The sequence below is a fragment of the Vigna umbellata genome, chromosome 5 (assembly GCF_029865625.1).
Source record: "Vigna umbellata cultivar VRB3 chromosome 5, Vumbellata_1.0, whole genome shotgun sequence".
NCBI lineage: Eukaryota > Viridiplantae > Streptophyta > Magnoliopsida > Fabales > Fabaceae > Vigna > Vigna umbellata.
This window is the reverse complement of record NC_142169.1, coordinates 35,632,416-35,657,035: the sequence shown is the minus strand read 5'-3', so window position 1 is coordinate 35,657,035 and position 24,620 is coordinate 35,632,416. Positions and strand designations below refer to the sequence as shown.

Genomic DNA, 24,620 nt, shown 5'->3' with positions numbered 1-24,620 from the left:
CATGTTGCGCAGCCTTAACATATTCCTATATTCACCTTTTTTAGTAACAAAATATCAAGCAAAAACCAGTATTTATGACCTAACTGAGCTTGGAATTTCAAAGGAACTCGTCGGATAGCTGAACAGTTGGATTAAATAAGAATTAATATAAAAATATTATGTTAAACATATGTAAGATTATCCTTAGTTGGGTTGTAATTAAATTAATAATAACTTGAAACTTATCCCAAGATTGTCTTTTGTAAATAATTTTTTACTAAGCTAAGTAATTTTTCACTAAACCAAATGGTAATTGTACCGTATGGGCGAGATGACCATATGTAAATATTTCACACAAGCTAAACTGGACGACTCTGAAGAACAAGAAACAGTTAAGCAGCAAGGGAATGTGACAGAATCAACCACTAAGACTGAACGGCCATAATCAGGGATTAAGGTAAACGGTAGTTAGGGTATTAGTATGAGATTGGGTCGAAATTAAGGTTTCACTAATCTAAACTTATATCAAAAACTATAAATAGAGATTAAATATAAGAGACATGTGATCGTATTTATTATGCATTTAATATAATTATTCTGAACTTTTCCATGACAGTTTACTGATTTAAGCATCAAATAACCTTTAATAATTATCCGTTTATTAAATGGTGAAGTGAAAACGAAGACTTTGACTGAGTAGTTATAAGACAGGAGTGAAAATGAAACTTGATTTAGTAACTATTCGATAACCTGAAAAAAATTGTGTAAATGATTCGATGTCGTATCCAAACATGTAAACAAAGAAAAAAAAACATGTTCTTAGAGTTACAAAACAGAATAAAAAATAAGAGGTGCGTGTCCTTTTTTCTGTAATTACAAAGAAAATTAAGCTTGATTGAGTAGTTGAAGGGTTTGTTTTGTTCATGATTGAACTGCACAAAGAGCAGAGAAACAGAAAAGAAAATAATAAGAAATTCCCACCTTGTATTGAAAGAAAAAAAAAAGGGTAAAATCTAAGGTTTTGGCCACACGTACGTGAAGATTGCGAAACGATTTCCCACAGTGACCCGACAGACATCGTAGTATGACATCTTGGTCCGTGGTCCCGCGCCACGCGACCACTCCCCAAGGTTTCAAAATCGTGATTTTATTACATTATAATATGCATGATGTTTTTCTTCCGCTTGGATTGACGAGAGAAAAAGGATTAAACTGAAATGATTATTCGATAAAGTTGTTTGATTTGTTTTTATCATTCCTTCTTAGGGACTCAAAGATGTTCACAAATTTCGATGTGGTCTGATTGGAAATAACATAATAGAGTTTAAAATGTTAATGGTTGATGAAATTGAAATGATGGAAGATATAATAGGCATAAGTTAGTGGAGAGAGTGCAGCAAACATTGCTGGTAACAAGGATGGTTCCTTCTGGTGGTGGCCAAAATCCCACTTCTTTTTGTCTCTAATTAACTCTTCCTTCTTGCTTTTTCTTTTCATCCCATGCACTGCTTTCTCTCTTTCACATCATTGTCACACTGTCAAAATTAATTAAGACCCAAAATCAATGTTCGTATAATGATATATACATAGATAAGTAAGATAAAAATATTAAAATTATTTATCTTCCAAAATTGCAGAAGAAACAAAATCAGAATGTGAATATGGTTTGTTATAACGTAGTACTTACTCCCTTCTTAAGAACGGTGGTGATGAAGGAGATGCAGGGAAACATCGCTTTCACCTACTTTAAGTGCCACATTCCTTTGGTCTATACACCCATATTTTTTTTAATAGATAATAATAGGATGTTCATTTAACATATATTACAATGATAAAATAGTTCTAAATGAATAAAATTTTCTATTTAAAAAAAATAGAGAAATACTATCATATGACACATTTTTACATTTATTTGATCCATAGTATAAAGATAAAATAATTTTAAAAATATAAATTTTTATATTTTTTCGATAAAAAAGAAAGTAAAAAATAAAAAATGATAATATCAAAGGATATAAAAAATTTATGTGTCAAAATTTCATTTTTCTAAAAAATAAGAAAAAATTATATTAGATGAATGTAAAATATATATGTGTCAAAGTATCATTTTTCTTTTTATAATATTTTTCTTAAGAGTAATGATAGTATGATATACATTTACATCCATTTGACACGTATTAAAAAAGGATAATGATATTTTGACAACATTTTAACATCATCTACGTTTATTGGTCCAAAATTACTTTATAATCAATAATAATAATCATAAACACCGACATGGACTAATCACAAAATGATACGTAAATGATGTTAAAATGTTGTCAAAGTATCATTATCCATTACAAAAATAAAAAAATAAATGACACGGTAACACATTTTTATATTTTTAGAAAGAAAAAAAAGTAAAAGTAATAGTATGAAAATTTGTGTGTACAAAAAGATTTTTTTTTTCATAAATATAAGAATTATTTAACATTTATAATATTCACATTCCACTTTTTGTAAGAAAAAAAGAGGAAGAAGTATAAAGTTGGATAATGATATTTGACAATATCTTTTTAACAACATTTTAACATCATCTACGTTCCTTCTGTGACTGATCCAAAATTATTCCACAATCAATAATAATAATCATAAACATTAACATGGACCAATCACATAATGACATGTAAATGGTGTTAAAATATTGTTAAAAAAAATATTGTGAAAATATCATTGTCTATATATATATATATGAAAAGGACAATGGAAGACGTGGAAGATGGAGGCAGTGTCATGCAAAGAATCAAATGGTCAGAATAAAATAGGTTTGAGAGGTCCAACCCTTGAGAAATCTCACCTTTCAGAGCAGATTGGAATCCTAACTCAATGAAACAGACAATTATTATTAAACTGATTGTAGTGTCTTCGACCACACCCACTGCTAATGGCAACTCAAATTCCCTTTTCTTTATTATAATCCCAACCACTATTTACAGAACAACCATCCACACTTGTCTCCACGTAACGAGACACGTTCTTTTTTTTATCTGTCTTTTCCACAATTCAATTAAATCAGTTTTCATCCATTCATTTTTTTTACTTATTGAGGAGGTTGATATTAAGATTAAATATATTTTTAGTTTTAAATTTAAAGTAAAATTTTAATTCGTTTATATTTTTTATAATGATTATTTATAATAATTGTTTAGTAGATTATATTTGGATTAAATATATTTTTAGTTTTAAAATTTTAAAATAAAATTATAATTAGTTTATTTTTAAATTTTGATACAATTTTGTTTTTATTTTTTTTTAAAAAAATAGATAATTTAATTATGTTAATTTTTGTTTTGACGTTTCAAACAAGTTGATAATTGTTTGATATTATTTTGGATGTGATGTGAAGTCTTTAGGTCTAAGTGTTTGGTCTTCAAATATTTTCTCACATCATTCAAAACTTGTCTTATTTGTGTATTTGGACTACTCATATGGTACCTACAGAAAATATTACGATGCCAAAGTTATATCAACTTAGACAAAAAGTAATTAATGCATGTATCCTATATTTTCTTACCTTAAACCCCAATTTATAGATTTTGTAATAAACTTTTGATTAAGGTTGACTTGATTATATGGTCCAAACATGATTAATCATGTTTTAACACTAAGTAAATCTGTTTTATAATCAATATATGTTGTTCATATTTAAACAGTACATTTTGGTTATCAATCGTCTGATTTGATGGTTAACTGTCCATGTTGATGGTCGCTATCCAATCTATAAGATGACTGTCAGGTTGATAACTTTCCGTTTTGTTTTTTAATTGATTGTTTAAGCTGTAATTGTTGCCAACTTTGTGATTGACCAGATGGTCATATAATTTAGAGATGATTTAATTCATATATTAATTAGAAAAATAATTTAACAAGTAAAATAATTAACGTAGTTAGATTACAAATAATTATATTTATTATTTTTAAATTTAAAATAAAAACACACCAAAAATTGAGATGAAAATAAATTTTAACTTTGATCAAATTAGATATTCCAAACATATGTAATCATTGGTTTTATTAATTAAAAATGATGAGGAAAAAATCTGAGGTATCTTACGGGCTTGATTTTGGGCCTAGATGAAATGAAGGAACGAGAAAGGGGGAGAGGTGAAGATAGCTAAGAAAAAGAGTGTCACAAAATTCAGAGAGTGTAAGGAAGTGTTCACAGAAAAAGCATAATGAGCAGTAGAAAATACAAAAACATGAAATAGTACGGTCCTCAAGCAGGCATTGGAGCCATTTATTACTGTCCTCTTTTGGCATATCTTGTTTTATGCAGCAAAGCAACTTCAACACCATTCAATGGAGAATCAATAACCTTAATTATTATTTATTTAATTAATCATCATGGTTTTAACATGTTAATGAAAAGCTGTCCCAAACAGATTATATATACTCTTTGCAAAACTCAAATGTAACATATCACTCTGGTCAAACTCTTCATTTATTGGATTCTCGTTTGACTCTTTATATATAAATATATCATAACACAATAACGTTGCAACAGACAGTATTTATATGAATCTTAAAAGGAATAAAATTAAAATATCATATTTTGAAAATGTATATAAATATATTATAACATAAAAAAGGACATCAGTCAAAATATATTAAATAGAGGAAATTGAATAGTATTTTCTTAATTAGCTCATTGAATGTTTGTTTTGAATAGTCTAAATGGTAAGAATGAAGATTTTGCAAAGAGTGGTGATGGAGAAAAGAATAGAGTAATGGAGGGAGAGAGGGGCAAAAATGTAAAATCCTTGCAAGCATAACATGGAATGGTGTGGGAGGGAAAGTACATTTTTAGCAACTTTGCCTTCGATAGGAAAGTAGAGAATGAGGAAAACAGTCCAGCGACCGAGCGACTGAGTGAGTGAGTGAGTCAGTTACTGAGTGACTCGCTCCTGTCTTCTCTCTGTCCTTCTTTCTTCCTTCCTTCTCCATTCTCTCTCTGGTTTTCTTTTCTTTTCTAACCCGTTTCAGAAGCCTCGCTCCGACACAACACAATAACAACAGAGAAAACCTCTGTGTCTGTCACAGAAACAAAGACATAACACAAGTGAAGAAGCAGAGGGAAAGGAGGAAAAGAGAGTGGTTCGGTTGAGTGTTGGTCTAATGGGAGAAACCGGAATCATTGTCCGGTTGGACCGGTTGGAAGGAAGCTTAGACCCAAGAGCCGAAGAGTTCAGACCAAGCATGAGCAACCCCGTCATTCAATGCCAATGGTACCCTATTCCTCTCCCTCTACCCTTACCGTTACCTTTACCCTTCCCACACCCTCTTCCTCCTCCTCCGCCTCCTCACCTCTCCACCTCCTCCACCCGCTCCCTCCTCCTCACGCCGCTCCCCTTCACCTCCGACTCCGCCCTCCGCGCCGAACTCCAGGCCTTCGGCGACGTCAGAGCCCTCCAAACGGAAGCCCTCCGCCACGGAATCCTCATCGTCCACTTCTACGACCTCCGCCATGCAGAGTCCGCCTTCGCCGCCATCCGCTCCATGCACCACCACTTCCCTCAGGTCGCCCCCGCCTCGCCAGGCCTCCTCTCCGCCCGCCCCATCTCCGCACACTACGTGCTCCCCTCCTCCTCCTCCATCCCCGACGCCCACAACCAAGGCACCCTCGTGGTCTTCAACTTAGACCCTCACCTCTCCACCGACCACCTCCGTCGACTCTTCCACCCTTTCGGTATCTCTCTGCAAACCCTTCTCTTGCATCTTTTATTATTATTATTATTATATTTGTTGCAAACTGAGGTGATAAAAAGAATAAATAATAATAATGGGATTGAGATGTCTCTGTCTTGGACTTTTTGTTTCTCCACTTTGGCTAGCTTTTTTTGATTTTGTTTTGGTGGGGATAGGTCCCATAAAGGAATTGAGAGATACGCCATGGAAAAAGAACCAAAGATTCGTGGAGTTCTTCGACACCAGAGACGCTGCCAAGGCCTTGAAACACATGAACGGCAAGCAAATCCACGGGAAACCCATCATCATCGAGTTCAGCAGACCCGGTGGTCACACTCGCAAATTCTTCCACCACTCTCCTTCCTCCAAAACCACTCCTCTCGATTTCAATGCCCCACCACCACCCTTCCATCCTTCCCCGCCTCGTCGTTTTGCTGCTCCTCGCTTGCATGCCTCTCACCCTCAATTCTCTCGCAATAAATCATTGCCAAGTCCCGTCAAGGTCCAAGATTCTGTGGATGAGGCAATTGGGTCAATCACTTTGACCGGGGATGTTGGAAATGGGGTTCAAGACCAGCACCACTCACATGCTGGTGGCCCCCCTAGGAGGAATCTTACCAGAAAGCAGAATTGCGAGACCACGCTAGTCGTAGCAACCACAAAGCAGCAGCAGCAACAACAACACCCACAGCAACTACCTAGAAGTAGGCACTGGAAGGGAAAGCAGGCAAAAAAACTCGAAGCTCGCTTTCTAATTAAAGAGGATGCCATTGTCGAATCTGGTCCCAAAGATACTCGAACCACTGTCATGATCAAAAACATTCCCAACAAGTACAGGTCCGTTTTTTTATATTTTATTTATACTCCGTTGCTTCATTTTCTTCTGTTTCTGTTCCTGTTATCTTACCTCCCAGTATCAGCTCAGACCATCAGAAATCACCAATAGAGAGAGAGAGTGAGTGAGAGAGAGGTGCTACGAGATGTACTACTAAGTATAACACTGTAAAGTATAATGATAGTATGAATGAGTATTGAATAAATTAAAGTTTAATGTGGTGTTTTTTATTGTTTATTATTTATTTGTTTTTGTTTCGATTTGAAATTCTTAAGCATTTTATATTGTGTGAAATTTTTGGACATGATGCAGTCAGAAGTTGCTATTGAACATGCTGGATAATCACTGCATACACTGCAACGAGCAGATAGAAGACGGCTATGAGCAGCCTCTATCCTCCTACGACTTCGTGTACCTCCCCATTGATTTCAAGTATGTTGTTCCATTTCCTGTGACCAGAACTGATTAATTAATTAAATCACCCTGCAAATTTATGTTGTTGTGTTTTGGAACAGCAACAAGTGCAACGTGGGATATGGGTTCGTGAACATGACATCCCCGGAGGCCACACTCAGGCTCTACAAGGCCTTCCATCTTCAACATTGGGAGGTTTTTAACTCAAGAAAAATATGTGAAGTCACCTATGCAAGAGTTCAGGTATGACACTAAAAAAATAAAATAAAAAATACCAGTGGCTGTAGTAAATGGTCATAATGAATGGTTTAATGGCAATGAAGGGTTTGGAGGCATTGAAGGAGCACTTTAAGAACTCAAAGTTCCCATGCGAGATGGAGCATTACCTGCCAGTGGTGTTTACACCACCTCGAGATGGCAGGGAACTCACCGAGCCACTTCCCTTAGTGGGGAACAGCACCAACAAGCAGCATCAACCACCCGTTTCACTTCCGAACTGCGATGATAATGGCGGTGATGACGTGGAAAGCAGCAAAAGCGGCGACGTAGGCGACGACGATGATGATGATGATGACACGAATGCAGAGGTTGGTGGTGAAGGAAGCCTAGAAGAAGACTATGAAGGGTAGAATAGTAGTATTGTTGTGATTGTGAATGAATCGATAAAAAAAACGTGTGATAGAATGAATTTAGCATCAGCTAGCTCAGGCAGAAGGTGGTTGAGCAACGAGCCACACCTGTGTTCTCTCTCTCTCTCTCTCTCTTTCTCGTCGTGTTCGTACCTACGAACCTCTTGCTGCTCACTGCTCACCTTTCCTCCAATTTCTTCATTTTTTTTTTCTTTAATGCTCTTTTTTTTTCAGTCTAGTGATATTTCATTTTCTCTTTTGAATCGCCTGTGTAGCCCTGTAGGTTCTGCTGCTTAAGATGTAGTGTTTTACTTTGCTTTGGAATTTCGTTTTCAAGAATATCAATGTATCATTTATAGATAGAAAACTTGAACGATGGACAACATAGAAACCATAGCCGTTTGTTCTTCATAGTAACGACGTTTATGTCGGTTAACGAGTGCACTTCTTAAGGAACTGATACAAGAAACTCTACAACTGAAAAGATACAATTTTTTATGTTATCTTGTTTGATAGAAATAGAAAAGAACAAGGTTAAGAATGAGTCTGTAATTTCGAGTAGTTCTTGATCTAGTTTTTCAATTTGGTCTAATCCCAAATAAAGGTTAACTTTTTATATAGTACAGTGATAGCAAAGGGTAAAAGATTACTGTCAAAACGTTCACATAGCTGGGTCTTTTATTATGTATGCAGAGATTTAGTTTCTTCACTGTGGATGATGAAAAAGACATTGCTGACAAACCTGAAATTTATTTATTATTATTAGCCCTTAAATAAATAAATAAGTTAATATTAATATAGTTTATGGGTTGGATTTTGTATAGTTGTTTTTTTTTTTGTTTGATGAGAGAGAAGAGCATTTAATGTTGTTCTGGTGCATTTGGTTGTGTAGCTTTCAGTTGAGCTGCTAAAGAAAGAGAAAGAAGGAGGCAGCAGCAACAGCAGCACCCCTTCACATCTCTGTCAGATTTTTTTCACCTGTTCTTTTCCTCATTTGATTCTCTGGGGTTTTGACACTTGGACCACCTGATTCTCTCCACGTCATCTCCACTTTCCATCGCAAACCTCGTATCATCTCTCTTCTTTCTCACCTTTATCTTCCTCACATTAATTGCACATTATTTCTAACACATTATGTTAAAAAATCACTCTTTTTAATAAAACTCCAACATTACAAAACTTTCCTTAAAACACATATTTCTTTTAACTTATATAACTTATATCATAATTATATTTCATAAATTAATTTATTTTAATGTACTATTATTTTAGAACATCAATTTTTTATTTCTTTATTGCATTATCTTTTATTTTTATTTAAAATTTATTTCAAATTTAATTTTCATTTTAAAATTAATTTTATATCAAATACTTTTAAAAATTAGTATAATAAAAATTCAAATATTTAACAATTATCTCAACTGTATATTTAAAATTTAATTTTGGAAACAGTTTTAAATTAAAATAATCACACGTTTGATCTATAATCAGATTCTTTTCCATATACTACCATTTTGTTCTAAAATAATTATATACATACTAAATAAATTGATATTTTGTCTTTTCAAATAAATTATGTCAATGTGATTATGCTTATAACCGATACAATTATTCAGTTAATATAAAATAACAAACTTATTTTGATAAAAGGGCATATTTATTGTTACTTTCTAATCTATAATAATTGTACTACAAAGTATAATACTATTTATATCATACATTCTTTTCTCTTATAACATTTTTTTGATGTTTTAAATTTGATTTTCTTAACGAACAAATCAATATGTAACGTGATTACAACAATTATTTATAATATAAATATCAAACAATATCTCATTAGTTAAAATTGATTTATTGACAAAAAAATATATATATTACATCAATAAATACATGTCCCATTGTTAATTATAATGGTATTATCACGGTTAAATAAATATTTAAAATAATAATACCAAAGTGAAAGACTATATAATGCTGCATATAATTATTATGTGATAGAGGTTAAATGAGTCATTTATTAATCAATTATATAATGTGGCACTTTGTAACATAGTTTTAAAAACTTAGAAGTGCAAAAAAAAAATTATAAGTATATGGAAATTTGAGATGATCAACTATATATATATTAAAATTAAAAATTATATATTTTCACTTATATACTTGTTTATATGTGTACATGACTTTTGAAAGCCAAAATCTCTCTAAAAAAAACATCACTGATAACATTTACGTGACTATTCTCCTAAATAAGAACAGTTACATTACTTTTTTAAATAGAGTTAGGTTCTCATTATAATATATAAGTTTTAGACTCTCCATAAAATAATAATAACAATAATAATAATAATAATAATAATAATGTGAAGAAAAAATTATTAATTTTTTATGATTAAATATGTATTTTATCTTTAAAATTTTATAATCAATATTATATCCTTGATATATTATGTTGTTCAAACTTAAAATATGGGTATTTTTTTTTAAAGTTAATAATGTTAATTTTCTTAGATTTGTTAAAAGGTGTTTTTATATAGATAGTAAGTTAACATTTATTAGAATGATGTAAATAATCAAATAGAATTTCAAAATATATTTAATACGTAAAAACATTTAACGCAATCAAATTAATAAAATTTTATTTATATATTTTTAAAATTTTAACCAAATCATATTATAACATATGACCTTTTAATCAATCATAAATTGAGGGAAGAACCATTTTCAAGACATAACTGTTGATGAACCATGTTAATTAATCATCTACCAAGTTAATTAGTCTATGTTAAATCTGTTTAGAAATAAAGTGTAATCACTTATAATTAGATCATAATTAAATAGTTAATAATTAAAAGTTCAGCCTAAAATTTATAAATATAAGTGAGATAAAAATATAAGTTTTGAATTTCAGAAATTTTAATTATTTTAACGTTAGAGTACCTTTTTAGTTTTGTAAATAATTCTATTACAAAAACTTGAAATGAGATCTTTCATCGACTTATGAAACATTAAACTATTGTTCTCGATCCTATACTCTAAACAAGTATCAAAGTTTAATAAAAAAACCAAACTCTTTTTAACCTAATTTTTTTAACCAGATCTTACATGAATTAAAAATGTTAGTTCTTTATTTATTAATTATTAGTAGTTTTGTTTGATAGCAACGAGGAGAAGCATAAGTGTGGGGAAGGCATGCGTGGTTGATGTACTTTTCGATGCAATCAAGGTCACACGGTTGGCCACTTACACGTATCAATTCCTTAAACCAAATACTTTACACATAAATCTCTGTTTCAGTTTATGCAATGTTCAAATTTTTTATTTATCATTATCTTTAATTCTGTGAGAAAAATTTAAAACCCAGATAATAATAAATAATAATACGAAGCAGCAGCGTATAATAACATAAATTAAAAAGCTTTGTCGTTATATAGTTGGACAGTGAACTACTTTGGAAACACCATCTGTACGGACACCCTGTCTTTTATGCCTCTTCCTTGGTGAAAAATGTTATTTTAATTAATCATTTTTATTTAAATAATTCATTTAGTTGTGGTATAAACCCCTGCTATAGATGCTTTGGAGAATCTACTTCTGTCACCAAGTATGACAAGTCAGTGTTGTTATAAATTTTTTTAACATGTATTTAATTTTTATGGATGAAAAAAAAGTACAAGTTTAAGTAAGGATTTTAATAAAATTAAATATCTCATCAGCAAATTTTGACTCACAAGTTTGAAGATCAAATCACATTAACTTGTGCATTGTATTTGATGACCACATTAAAAATCCAACTCAAATTAGTTAAGTCGATTTTGATAAAAAAAAAGGTTATTTTATATTGTTTTAGAGAAAAAAAATTTAGCCCTGTTATAGATACTAAATTATTAGGTGTAATACAAGTTATTTCGACCAAATATAAAACCGGTTTAGAAGATATAAATAGATGTAGATATTATTTTACAAGCAGATTTTGTATGTTATATTAGATTTAAAGTTCATTTTTTAATATAATATTAGAACCAGATTATATATTATTTTAACGATATTTATTTAATTTCTTATTAAACTGTTATCGGATCATTCATTAATATAGTTGATTTTGTGATATTAAGTTAGATTTGAAGTATTTTTTTTCTCAAACAATAGAAAAAAAAAGGGAATATTTAGGCTTTTCTTATTCTATTCTCATCATTCCATGTGAAAGGAAATGGATAACACATAGAGTCTCTATACATCACATCAGAGAGTGAGATTGATTATATTATTCATCGATGTTGCTTTCACTCACTCCATAAATAAACCAAAGTTGAGTCGAATACTACAAGACACTATTTTTCCGATTACACCACACTCCTTGCTCTCGATTACAAATCGATAGGTTCAATGATCATGTTTTGGAGTAGATTCTTTCTCTAACTTATCTTCCTCGTCGTTGGTGTCTGGACGTTATATGTGTTCCTTGTGATTAAAACTATACAAGTAACACCAAACTAGCATAATCATATGATGTCTTGTTCAGTCAAACTATAATATGATGTCTCCTAGTGGCAAGGAATTAATTGAGGAATCCTTCAACTAGTAAACAAGTGCCGGCATTAATGTCAAAATCATGTGTAGCTCAATCCATACGGCAATAATTCAGCTCTCAATAGAAAACTACAATAACTTGAAACTAGTACAAAGATACCTATGATAGACAACAAGGTGTTCAAGCAAGAAGATAAGAACTTTGTGACAGGCATAGAAATCCCACCAGAAAATGGGTAGCAAAGGTGGAATTTTCCGTTATGCAGATGGAGTTGACAAATTTCTGTTACTGTTTGGGACATTGGGTTGCATTGGAGGTGGATTACAAACCCCTATGACAATGCTTGTTCTTGGTAGTTTGATAAATGATTATGAAGGTGGATCTGAACATTCCGTGCCCGACCAGGTTATAGACAAGGTAATTACTAGGTGAGATCATCACTGAAGCATTCCACAGCATAAATGCGATATTTCAAAGACATGGTTTCGTTACTTTTTCTTGCTGTTAGTTATGATGACATTCCACAGCATAAATATATATTTATATTCCAAATTTTTCATTTGCTAAAAAACATCTGACAAAGTTCTGTCATCATTCTTTCAGTACGCTCTAAGGCTGCTTGGTGTTGCAATTGGGGTTGCTTTATCCTCCTTTATAGGTAAGCATTGCTGCAATTCTAGATATTTGGTTTCCATTGTCAATGATAACTAGGGCTGTTGAAATCGTGCTTTTTACTGTGCAGCAAATCATGGATATGTGTAAAACATTATATGAAAAAAAAAAACTGTCCAGCTAAAGTAATTATTCCCCTTTTTGTTTTTTTTCTTTGGTTACATTACATTGGCAAGTGGATTCAATGAACTGACAATTGCTTGAATTCGTTTTCCACTTTGGCAAGATAATTATTTCTGATGTAGTAAGAACTGAATATTGGTTGGTCAGAAACAGAAAGAGTTCAATATTTGATTTCAAAGAGAGTGCATGCATATTATGTTATTTTGCAGAAGGGGTATGTTGGACAAGAACTGCAGAGAGACAAACTTCCCGCATGAGAACTGAATACCTTAAATCAGTCCTAAGGCAAGAGGTTGGTTTCTTCGACAAGCAAACCGACTCTTCCACAACTTTCAAAGTTATTGCCACCATAACTTCTGATGCTCAAACAATCCAAGATACCATGGCTGATAAGGTATACGTACTCAATTATTTGTAGAACCTTCCACCTTGTTTTGTTGAACTCGTTGTTGTAAATCATTTGTATGTGTTTGTTGCAGGTGCCCAATTGTCTGGGTCACCTCTCAGCATTTCTCTCTAGCTTTATAGTCGCACTCTTCCTTTCATGGAGACTTGCAGTGGCTGCTTTTCCATTTTCAATCATGATGATCATGCCGGCAATCATATTTGGGAAGGCCATGAAAGAGCTGGGAAATAAAATGAAGGATGCATATGGAGTTGCTGGTAGCATAGCTGAACAAGCAATCTCTTCAATTCGCACTGTTTATTCATATGTGGGCGAGAAGCAAACAATGCAAGCGTTCAACTCGGGTCTTGAAAAAAGTATGGAGATTGGCATAAAACAAGGTCAAATCAAGGGAGTTATAATCGGTAGCATTGGGTTGCTATATGCTACTTGGGCATTCCAATCTTGGGTTGGCAGTGTTCTGGTCCGGACAAAAGGAGAAAGTGGTGGTCCTGTGTTTTGTGCTGAGATATGCATCATTTGGGGAGGACTGTGAGTTAATTTCCCCCTTTTCTGTCCATTTGTCAAGTAATAACTTTTCAAGTTTAACACGAGGTTCTTGGAAGAACATGTTGATATTACTGCAGAAACTTAGTTGAACACTTTAAAAAATAGTCTAACAAAATGGTTGGACAAAGGTAAAAGTGTTGTTCCTTGTGGGGATTTGATGAGTCATGAGTCAATTTATATAAAAAACCTAATGATACTTCAAATTCAAAACTTCAAGAAAATGAGTTTGTAAGTCTTTCTTTTTGATATGTTGTTTATCTTGTTCATCTCTTTGTAAGATAAAACTTGCTTCTCTTTGTAACTCTACGCTTGAATTCCTTGTAATAAGAAGATTAGCTAATATTGAATTGGAGAAATACTTGCTTCTCTTGTTCACGGGACTTCATTTCCTAATTTCCGTGTCTGTTGAATTTAAAATGCACAGGTCTCTGATGAGTGCACTCCCAAATCTTGGTTTCATATTAGAGGCAACAATAGCTACTACCCGGATGTTTGAGATGATTGATCGGGTGCCAAGCCTAAATTCTTACAGAGAAAAAGGAAAGGTCTTAACACATGCAAGAGGAGAAATCACATTTCAAGATGTTGAGTTTAGTTACCCATCAAGGCCAGATGCACTGATTCTCCAAGGACTCAATCTGAAAGTGCAGGCCGGAAAAACATTAGGCCTAGTTGGAGGGAGTGGTTCTGGCAAATCTACTATAATCTCTTTGCTTGAAAGATTTTATGATCCTGTTTACGGGGAGATATTGCTTGATGGATATGATATACAGACACTTCACGTTAAGTGGTTAAGGTCCCAGATGGGACTGGTCAATCAGGAGCCAATTCTCTTTGCAACATCCATAAGGGAAAACATTCTATTTGGCAAGGAAGGAGCTTCAATGGATGGAGTTATAAGCGCAGCAAAGGCAGCAAATGCACATGATTTCATTGTCAAACTTCCTGATGGATATGAAACTCAAGTAAGCTATTAGTTCTGTCCCATTCCGTACTTAATTTGTATTAGCAAGATCCTAACTAGCCAATAGTTTTATGAGCGTTGAGTATAAGAAATCTGCATGCATATTAATTATGTAGTTTTATTTTGTTCAATGTGATTGCTTAGAAGATTCCAATTTGTTGTTTAGGTGGGACAATTCGGTGCTCAGCTGTCTGGAGGGCAAAAGCAAAGGATTGCCATTGCAAGGGCTTTGATAAGAGAACCCAAAATCCTACTACTTGATGAAGCAACAAGTGCTTTAGATTCACAGTCCGAAAGACTAGTGCAGGAGGCCCTTGAGAAAGCTTCTAGAGGTAGGACAACAATCATCATAGCGCATCGCCTGTCAACAATTCGTAAGGCTGATTCAATAGTAGTTCTTCAATCAGGAAGAGTCGTTGAATGTGGTTCCCATGATGAGCTACTCCAACTGAACAATGGACAAGGAGGGGCTTACAGAAAAATGCTACAGCTGCAACAAGCGACAAGTCAAAATGAAATTGCATTGCATACAATAAACAAGACATCCTTAACTATGGAAAATCTTACAAGTTCAAATTCGAGATGGCAAAGTAGCCCAACTCATCATGCATTTAGCTCAACACAACCATTTAGTCCCATATATTCAATCAGTGTTGTAGGGTCTAGCTTTGATGACTACGACAGGGAAAACTTTGAGAAATCTTCACATGCTAACTTCTCTCAATGGCGTTTACTAAGAATGAATTCCCCTGAGTGGAAACATGCTTTGCTTGGTTGTTTAGGGGCCATTGGCTCTGGAATATGTCAACCAATTTACTCCTATTGCTTGGGAATAGTTGCATCTGTCTACTTTATAAAAGATGACTCTCTCATCAAATCAAAAATCAGGTTGTACTCCTCCATCTTCTGCTGCATTGCTGTTGTCTACTTCATTTCAGGCCTCCTTCAACATTACAATTTTACCATTATGGGGGAGAGTTTGCTAAAAAGGGTGCGAGAGAATTTGCTAGAGAAGGTGTTGACTTTTGAGATGGGATGGTTTGATCAAGAGGAGAACGGAAGTGCAGCAATTTGTGCTCGTTTGGCAACTGAAGCCAACTTGGTGAGATCCCTTGTTGCAGAACGAATGTCATTGATAGTTAATATTTCTGTTATGGCTCTGTTGGCTTTTGTACTTAGTTTAATTGTTACGTGGAGGGTGGCTATAGTTATGATTGCAATGCAGCCTTTGATCATTGCATGTTTCTACTCAAAGAACATTCTCATGAAAAGTATGGCAGGGAAAGCAAGAAGGGCTCAGAGAGAAGGTAGTCAATTAGCAATGGAAGCTACTGTTAACCACAGGACTATTGCTGCCTTTTCATCTGAGAAAAGGATTTTAAACTTGTTCAGAACTTCTATGGAGGGCCCTAAGAAGGAAAGCATCAAGCAATCATGGATTTCGGGTTCCATTTTGTCAGTCTCATATTTTGTAACAACAGCATCTATAACTTTGACTTTTTGGTATGGAGGCCGGTTATTGAATCGAAAGCTGGTGGATTCAAAACATCTTTTGCAAGTTTTCCTCATTTTGATGGGCACTGGTAGACAAATTGCAGAGACAGCAAGCGCAACTTCTGACATAGCTAAAAGTGGAAGAGCCATTAGTTCAGTATTTGCTATACTGGATAGGAAAAGTGAGATTGAACCGGAAGATCCTAGACATAGAAAGTGTAAAAATTCTTTGAAGGGCCATATAAAACTTAGAGATGTCTTTTTCTCGTACCCAACAAGGCCAGACCAAATGATTCTCAAGGGTCTCAATCTTGATATTGAAGCAGGCAAAACAGTTGCATTAGTGGGACAAAGTGGGTCGGGTAAATCAACCATCATTGGCTTAATCGAAAGATTTTATGACCCCGTGAAGGGATCCATATCCATAGACAATTGTGACATAAGGGAATTTAACTTAAGAAGTTTGAGAGCACATATTGCCTTGGTTAGTCAGGAGCCAACTCTCTTTGCAGGAACTATACGTGACAACATTGTGTATGGAAAAAAGGATGCATCAGAAGATGAAATAAGAAAGGCAGCACGTCTTTCAAATGCTCATGAGTTTATAAGGTACACTCTAGTTCTTTTTCTGTTTTCTTACATAGAAGTAATTTCTATGCCTTCAGCTTGTTACAATTTTTACACCATCAACCAATGAAATCATTGTTCGCATGACATTTAAGACCATTATAGTAAAAGTCAACAAACTTAGGTGATAATTTGTAAATAGTCTATGCGAATTCTTGTACTATTTACTCTTTTGAACCTCCCTTTTGCAATAGGAACATAGAAAACATAGTTGCCTTTAGTAACACAACTTAAGTGATGTAGTTCAATGAAAGATGGATACGATACTTATTGTGGAGAAAGAGGAGTGCAGCTATCAGGAGGGCAGAAGCAGAGAATAGCCATTGCTCGAGCAGTACTTAAGAATCCTTCAATCCTTCTGTTAGATGAGGCAACAAGTGCTCTAGACAGTGTATCAGAAAATCTGGTGCAGGAGGCACTCGAGAAAATGATGGTTGGAAGAACGTGTGTGGTTATAGCTCACCGTTTGTCAACAATACAGAATGTTGACTCCATAGTCGTTATTCAAAATGGGAAGGTGGTGGAACAAGGGTCACACTCAGAGTTATTGAGAATTGGATCAAATGGGGCCTATTACTCCTTGACTAGGCTACAACAAGACCACTCAACATGAGGTGATATGCAAAATATGAGTATGAATTTTGGATAATGATCTGCTATACTCCTATATGACCAATGTACACAAAATTCTGCAATTTAAAATAATAAACCATTTTTTGTATCCAAAATATATACATACATTAGAAGAGTAGTTTGACATGGTGAATAGTTTTTGCGTTATGTATTCATTTGGAACAAATGGGCATCTTTTTTATCAGTCCAGAAGCCTACAATACTGTTCTTATATCAGATCCATCCTTCTCCCTAAAAAATTTCCTTTTGGTCATTAGTTTATTTGTAAAGAAATATACCATTTGCTCATGCTAATAATAGATGCAAAAAAAGTAAGAAATCACCATTTTTTGGTGAGCAAGTTTTCTTTTTTACAGAAAATGATTTTTGTATCAAGTCAACAATAAGTAAATCACCAATTTATTGCGTAAGAGTTAATTGCCCATTTAAGTGGAGGAGGTATTGTAATATGACTGAGATTGAAAAGAAAGGATTATTCTGAACTTTGGTGTTGTGAGTTCTCTCTCTCTGTTAGAGTCTCTTCATAAAAGTAGAGTGCAAAATTATTAGAAGGATAATGATATTTTGACAACATTTTTTTGACAACATTTTAATATCATCTACGTGTCATTCTTTGATTGGTCCAAAATTACTCCACAATCAATAATAATAATCATAAACACCAATATGGACCAATCACAGAATAACACGTAAATAGTATTAAAATATTGTCAAAAAAATGTTGTCAAAGTATCATTATCCTTATTAGAATGTTTAGAGTGAAAAATAAAAATTCCTATAACCGAACATTGTTAAAAAAAATTCTAATGTGAACACAATGACAGTTCTTGTTCTTGGCATGAATTCCAAAGACTACTTCCGTAAAAATGTATCATTGTTATAGTGTTCACCAAACAGAAATACAAATAAAAACACATGAAATGCGAAAATGTAATTTGTCTCGGTCGTTAGGACGTGACATTCATACCACTTCAAAAAATTAAAGCACTCAACTATTAATTAAACTAGACAAAATCGATTCAAAAAAATAAAATTTAATTGGTTTTGCCTGGACTCCACTCCTCTTGGTTTGCTTACGCTCCCCTATATCTGTTCTTGCTTAGTCATGCACAACAATACACAGTTCAATTCACCTATTGTATGTCTCTGATTCATGGCTTGTACACCACGAACTTCTTCATGGGACGCTTGCACACTTGACAAATTACAGTTCCTTGACTCAGTCTTCCATTTTTTCTTGAGGGAACAAAGTAAGAGTGAGTGCAACTCCCCTCAACAAAATCAACTTCTAGGATGTTTGTTGGAGCACCCCACAATCCAAACTTGGTTATATTTTCTCTCCACACAGAACATTTCCTTAAGAATTCCATCACCTGCATCCCTCGAAGCCTGATAATATCTGTTGAACCCCCACTTCCAATCAGTGCCCAACCTTCCTCCCTATCATCCATTTTAAGCAAAGCTGACAACTCTGCTAGTACATAATCACCACTTGGTGTCTTCCCTAGTCTGAGTTTAGACCTTAACATACTCGCCAACCGAAGCCAGAAGAATTGCACGTTTGTGAAGGAAAGTGGATCACTGCGACTTGTTGCACCACTTCTTGCCATTATTTGCTTAACATGTTCACCCAATTGACTATTACCAACATATATTGTTTCCAGCTGCAGACCTGCTCGTTTGAGCTCAGTTATCTTATCATTGAATTGTTGGATCCAAACCAAGTTTTCACTCCCATAAAGGCAAATACTTTTGCCTTGCTCAACCTGACACATGGTACAATGTCAAATCTAGTAACATTACTGAATTAAACTGCTAAAACCTGCATGAAAATATGCTGTAATCAGACTCCTACCCAATAAGCAAGGAGAGGATTGATCTCATCTAGCAAAAGTTGCATTGTCAAATTTTGGTCTTGCCACAGCTCTTCCTCTTTGGAAGCTGAAAAAGGGTAAGCTTTGGCTCCCCAAATGTTGATCATATCAAGAGCATTGTAATTTGTGACCTTCCCTTTCGAATCTAGAGCCACCATGATGGGCTCATCCTTGTAGTTCCATCTTTCCCTTATGTACTTGACCACTGCTGGGCTAAGTAACCTTGGTTTCCGAACAGCATGCCAAGGCAAGGAATCTGATAGAAAATTAAAACTACTTTCTTCAGCTTCAGTCCATGAATCAGAAGATGGAAGGGGAATCCACACAATCTTATAACTCTCCTTCAGCCACTCATTCAGAGGATGATCGCATGTTTTCTGGACAAGTAAGAATATATCCACTGGGCTGAGTAACTGTGGTTTTGTGATCAACAACAGAACTATCTGGTTTTTCAGCTCAGACACACTTAACTGTTGATAAAAAGAGGATTAAGATTAGAAGATTGCTAAGGCTAGAAAGAATATATTCGCAAGTTGCATCTTCAGAAATATTTTAACAAATCTGAAACTAGCTAGAGCTATTAACATACTTCCGGAAAACAAGCAAGATTGCATTGAAAAATCCTACCAATGTTGTTATTCATTCAAATCCCACCCATGCGTATAATCTAAATTTAATGATTCTTATGTTCAAAAACTGAGAAGTGTTCTCATTACGTATATCCCAATATGCACAGGGAGTTTCTTATTTAAGAAATACTACTCTCCTTTTCACCAACTTGTCTTCTTTTGAATAATATGTATACGTATGTTTATGTACATATATGTATATGTATTTATATATTTATATGTATGTATGTGTGTGATTGTATAGTTCACTTTTAGTTAAAAGTCTCAACTTAAATTATATGTTTGCCAAAAGTATGTTAACACTCTAGATTCATGATTCTCTGGTATATCCTTTTATTTGCTTCTATTCCACTGATGTTAGATTTGTTCCTAAAAATATACTTACGTGTACGTAAATTTGCCTATTTATACCCACTTCATTGTTAAGAAGAGTATTAGCAAATTATAATCTTTATTTCCTCAAAATACACCAAAAACTATAGTTTACTAAAATAATCCTTCTAAAAGTAAGTGGTTGTGGTTAGGACGATGTGTTTCCCACCACAATCGAAGAGCATAATACCTTTACTTCTGTTGAGCAATCCTTCAGTGGCAAGTAATTATTTGAAGGAAAAAATAAAGTGAGAATCTTTTGATTATCAATGTGCTCCTCACGAGCAAGATCCGACAGCCTCTGATACAAGTTTCTCTCTGAAACATTAATTATAAATCACTGATCACATAAATCAGAATTGTTTAATAAACCTGTCATTGTAAGCATTATTATGAAGCTAAAAAGTAACCTATTTCTTCGTAACACAGATCCACCTGTCTTCTAAGATTGCAGCGTGTGCCACTTAATCTATACGCCAAACTTGAAAGCTCCCAAGCAGCAATTATTGCTGAATCTGAGTACCTGAAATGTGTGGATACCAATAAATCAAATATCATCCTAGGCAAATTTTTTACGTGCTTTCCAAACTGTCAAAAATTCTGAGAGGCTATTCAAATAAATAAAAGAATTATGCATGTTTGACAGTATTGATCTGAGCCTCAAAGAGAAGAAACATGCACTTGCTCATGTTGCTTGGTTGTGAAGTCCTTGACTTGGGAAAAACATGCTAAACAGCTTCTGGCAATCCAGTATGCAGCTTCGTATATTTGAGACTTTGTGACACGGAATATATGATCTCCATGCTCAACATGTTGAAGAGGCAAGTATTCAAACTTAATTATACACATAGCCACATCCATCATGGTCTCAACCAACAAGCTCAATGCCTTGATTTGTAGCTTCAGTGGCTTTAAGTTGCGGGGAAGCTTCTTAATACTTGAAATTAAAGCTGCCAAACTGTTATCATAATGTAGCTGCATAAGTTGCCAAAATTCACCATATCTTACAGCAAAAGCAGCAAGCACTAGAACTACTTTTGCGTCCCAGCTATACTTCCCTATCAAATCAAACAAATTTATGACCCTTGAGTTAATATCACCTTCACCAGAGCATCTGCAGAGCATCTGCCAACAAAATAGATATGTTAATCATAAGTCCAACAGCAAATGCATGCACTCACATTGTCAAAACAGCAAACATGTAGAATACCTTGCATATTTTTGTGATGATGAATCCTACCGATTCACTACAACCAATCGTTTCAATTTCAGTTATATCCGTCTTATGAAAGGAAGCAGAATATAAATTACAAGTCACCTGAAACAAGCCAATAGAAATTATAATCTGAAATTTTCAATACAGGTAATATGTTTTCTATGCCACACTCAGTTTAATGAATTTCTTGTTAGGGATAGTTTTAAAAATGGTATGAGATTGCATGAGTTTATGGCTACAGCATGAAGGGTGTATCAAGGTGGATAAAAATTACTATTATTTTGGAAGAATGAAACATAATGTTGCCCACTGCAAGAAGAATTGCCTCAGAATCCAACCTACGACCATCTGGATCATGTGTAAGGAGGAGCTTCTTTATAAGATTATCACGTTGCATGTTTCAAATTGAGAAAGAAAAAAGGAACTCAAGGTTGAAACAAGGTTGAAATGCACCACATGAACTTGCCACACTGCAAAATTTACGAGATTCTGCTATCATTGGATAATTCTGTAGCTAAATTTATATTCTTTTGATCAAAACAGAAAGATGATGGGAACCATCAATATGTGTCTATTGAAGTATTCTTATTATGTTTATGTTAATTTATACGTGAAGGGTCTTTCAAAAGAAATGACTGAGAATATACAATGCCAACAAAACATGAGTCCAATTCTGACCCACCTCCAACCAAAAATCTAAAGGAATGTATTTATTTGTTTTCATCTATACTCAACTTTCTTATTTTTACTTAACGTGAGACTTAATCTTGAAAGTCTCACGTCAACCAGAGATAAGGCCAAATTATAATATTTAAGTGGAGTGCAAACCTCAACTTATAAGCCGATTTTGTGAGGTTGAGTTAGGCTTAAAATCACTTTTTAATATGGTATGAGAGCTATGGTTGGAGTATCGGACCACTCCCAGATCAACTAAAGATAAAGCTAATTATAATATATAAGTGGGGTGCAAACCTCACTGTACAAGCCAAATTATAATATATAAGTGGGGTTTTATAGAAATGAGTTAGACTTAAAAACTAATGTCTAATACTTAAACTCACTTAGATTTCCAATAATATAGTCTACGAAAAGGAAAATGTCTTCTTACTTTTTCTTTCCTCTTTCACTTTATTTATTTTGGTATTACATTACTACTTCATGGATTAGTGAAGTAACTATGTTACTCAGCATGCGAATCAGGTCATTGACATTATGGGGCCACAGTTTTTTCAATACAATCTGAGATTATAAAACTGGATTATATAATCAAAGAAACATCTTTATCAAAAGGCAATATCTTCTTTTCTCTTTCTATACGAACTTCTGAAAATAGTTAAATCAATGCAAGTGTTATTTTTGAATTAGAGGGACAAGGGAGCAAGTAAAATACTTTTTTTATGCTTTTCTCTTGTCATAAGGCAAGTAAAAGAGCTTTGTCTTCTTTCTGGAAAGATTGATTCTCAATTTCTCACATCACAACACACAAACTTCATTCATTCCTCAAAAGGCACTGGTTCACATCATGGTGATTTTGACAACTACTTCATTTCTTGCTAAATTTTTTATTATGTAACTTTCCATAAAGCTCTTTATTCTTCCATCTTCATGGAAAACACCATAATCAAATTCACCAATACCATCAACAGGTTTTGAATTAAAATGTACATAAAATACCCATTTCCTTTGCATTCAACTTGAGAGTGTAAAGAATGTCTCAGTATATAAATCTTTTGAAAGAGTGTGATCTAGGTAATGTGGAACTAAAAGTCTTTTAGAATACTCAATTTTTCACAACAAAAAGAGCATTCCGAACACTTTTATGTTGTTTATGATAATCTTCTAGAAAAATTTTGTGATGCTTATAAGTTCGATATATTTTGTATATTATTAATATAAATAAGCATTGCACTTGTGTCTGTGAAACAAAAAGTTAAACTCGTGTTTGTAAAGTACAAATTCTTCAATATGACATTGTACTTTACAAGGGCAACGTATCCATTCTTATTATACATTTAAAACCTTTATATTTTGAAATTATATCAGAATGTTAAATTTCCATATGTGACATTGTCTAAATATTTTAGAACTCTGAATATATTAATTTTTTAAATGAAGATACTCACTATATACTTATGTATGTATATAATTTTTAATTATATTATTAGAGAGAAATTTACAAATTTATTGTATGCTAGACGAGCTCCTCTAACGAGCTCCTCCTGACCAATCTCTTTTAGGTTGAGCTCTTATAAATTTTAATTATAATGTCAGAGAGAAATTTACAAATTTATTGTATGTCCATTTAGACGAGCTTCTTTAGCCTAGTTTTTCCAATTGAACTTTAACATTGAGCTCCTCCAAACCAAGCTCTCTTAGGTTGAGCTTTAAGGCCAAGTTCTTATAGGTTGAGCTCTAAGACTCGATTACTCCCAGGTAGTACTCTTTTGGCCACTCACTCCGGATTGACGAGTTACAACGTGATCAAATTAAACATGGTCGAGCGATTACAACATGATCGACCGGTCACAACATGGTCAACCGGTCACAACATAGTTAGATCAACAATGATAATGACTAATCAACCTCTTAATGTAAATTAAGATATGATTAGACTGTGATTAGATAAGAAAAAAGATAAAAATCCATAACAATCACTATATATAAAGGTATGAAGTATGACTTTAAGATAATATGCATTAATTACTAACAAAATGGTTATCTACTGATTTTAACATTGGAGTACTTTCTGCATATATCATCTGAGTAGACTTTAGACGATGTTGAACAGATGCCAAAACCAAGTAGTTGACAACCCAAAACCTACCTAATCTACAACACAACCCGTCTAATATGCTACAACCACAAGTCTAGCCAAGAATTTGATGAAACAACAATAACGTTATCTATAACAATTTAGTCCTGAGTTGTATTTTGTATGTTTTTTTATTT

At 33.7% G+C, this 24,620-nt stretch overlaps 3 protein-coding genes across 3 annotated transcripts; 2 read left to right on the top strand and 1 right to left on the bottom strand.

Annotated features, from left to right (window-relative positions):
• Nucleotides 1–4,728: 4,728 nt before the first annotated feature.
• LOC124847631 (protein terminal ear1 homolog) lies at nucleotides 4,729–7,685 on the top strand. The gene is made up of 5 exons (XM_047325173.2): nucleotides 4,729–5,707; nucleotides 5,883–6,543; nucleotides 6,854–6,973; nucleotides 7,057–7,198; nucleotides 7,279–7,685. The coding sequence occupies exons 1-5, from the start codon at nucleotides 5,137–5,139 to the stop codon at nucleotides 7,582–7,584; spliced, it is 1,800 nt and encodes a 599-aa protein (XP_047181129.2). The 5' UTR covers nucleotides 4,729–5,136; the 3' UTR covers nucleotides 7,585–7,685.
• Nucleotides 7,686–12,073: 4,388 nt separating this feature from the next.
• Nucleotides 12,074–17,786, top strand: LOC124847620 (putative multidrug resistance protein). Its single transcript, XM_047325159.2, has 7 exons — nucleotides 12,074–12,529; nucleotides 12,716–12,770; nucleotides 13,117–13,301; nucleotides 13,387–13,844; nucleotides 14,287–14,827; nucleotides 14,993–16,929; nucleotides 17,191–17,786. The coding sequence occupies exons 1-7, from the start codon at nucleotides 12,344–12,346 to the stop codon at nucleotides 17,558–17,560; spliced, it is 3,732 nt and encodes a 1,243-aa protein (XP_047181115.2). The 5' UTR covers nucleotides 12,074–12,343; the 3' UTR covers nucleotides 17,561–17,786.
• A 645-nt stretch (nucleotides 17,787–18,431) lies between these two features.
• LOC124847598 (sieve element occlusion protein) lies at nucleotides 18,432–22,083 on the bottom strand. The gene is made up of 7 exons (XM_047325123.2): nucleotides 21,946–22,083; nucleotides 21,666–21,773; nucleotides 21,135–21,580; nucleotides 20,866–20,978; nucleotides 20,646–20,773; nucleotides 19,436–19,924; nucleotides 18,432–19,346 (listed from the first exon to the last, which is right to left on the bottom strand). Exons 1-7 carry the CDS (start codon nucleotides 22,066–22,068, stop codon nucleotides 18,732–18,734), a joined length of 2,022 nt encoding a protein of 673 aa, XP_047181079.1. The 5' UTR covers nucleotides 22,069–22,083; the 3' UTR covers nucleotides 18,432–18,731.
• Nucleotides 22,084–24,620: the final 2,537 nt, after the last annotated feature.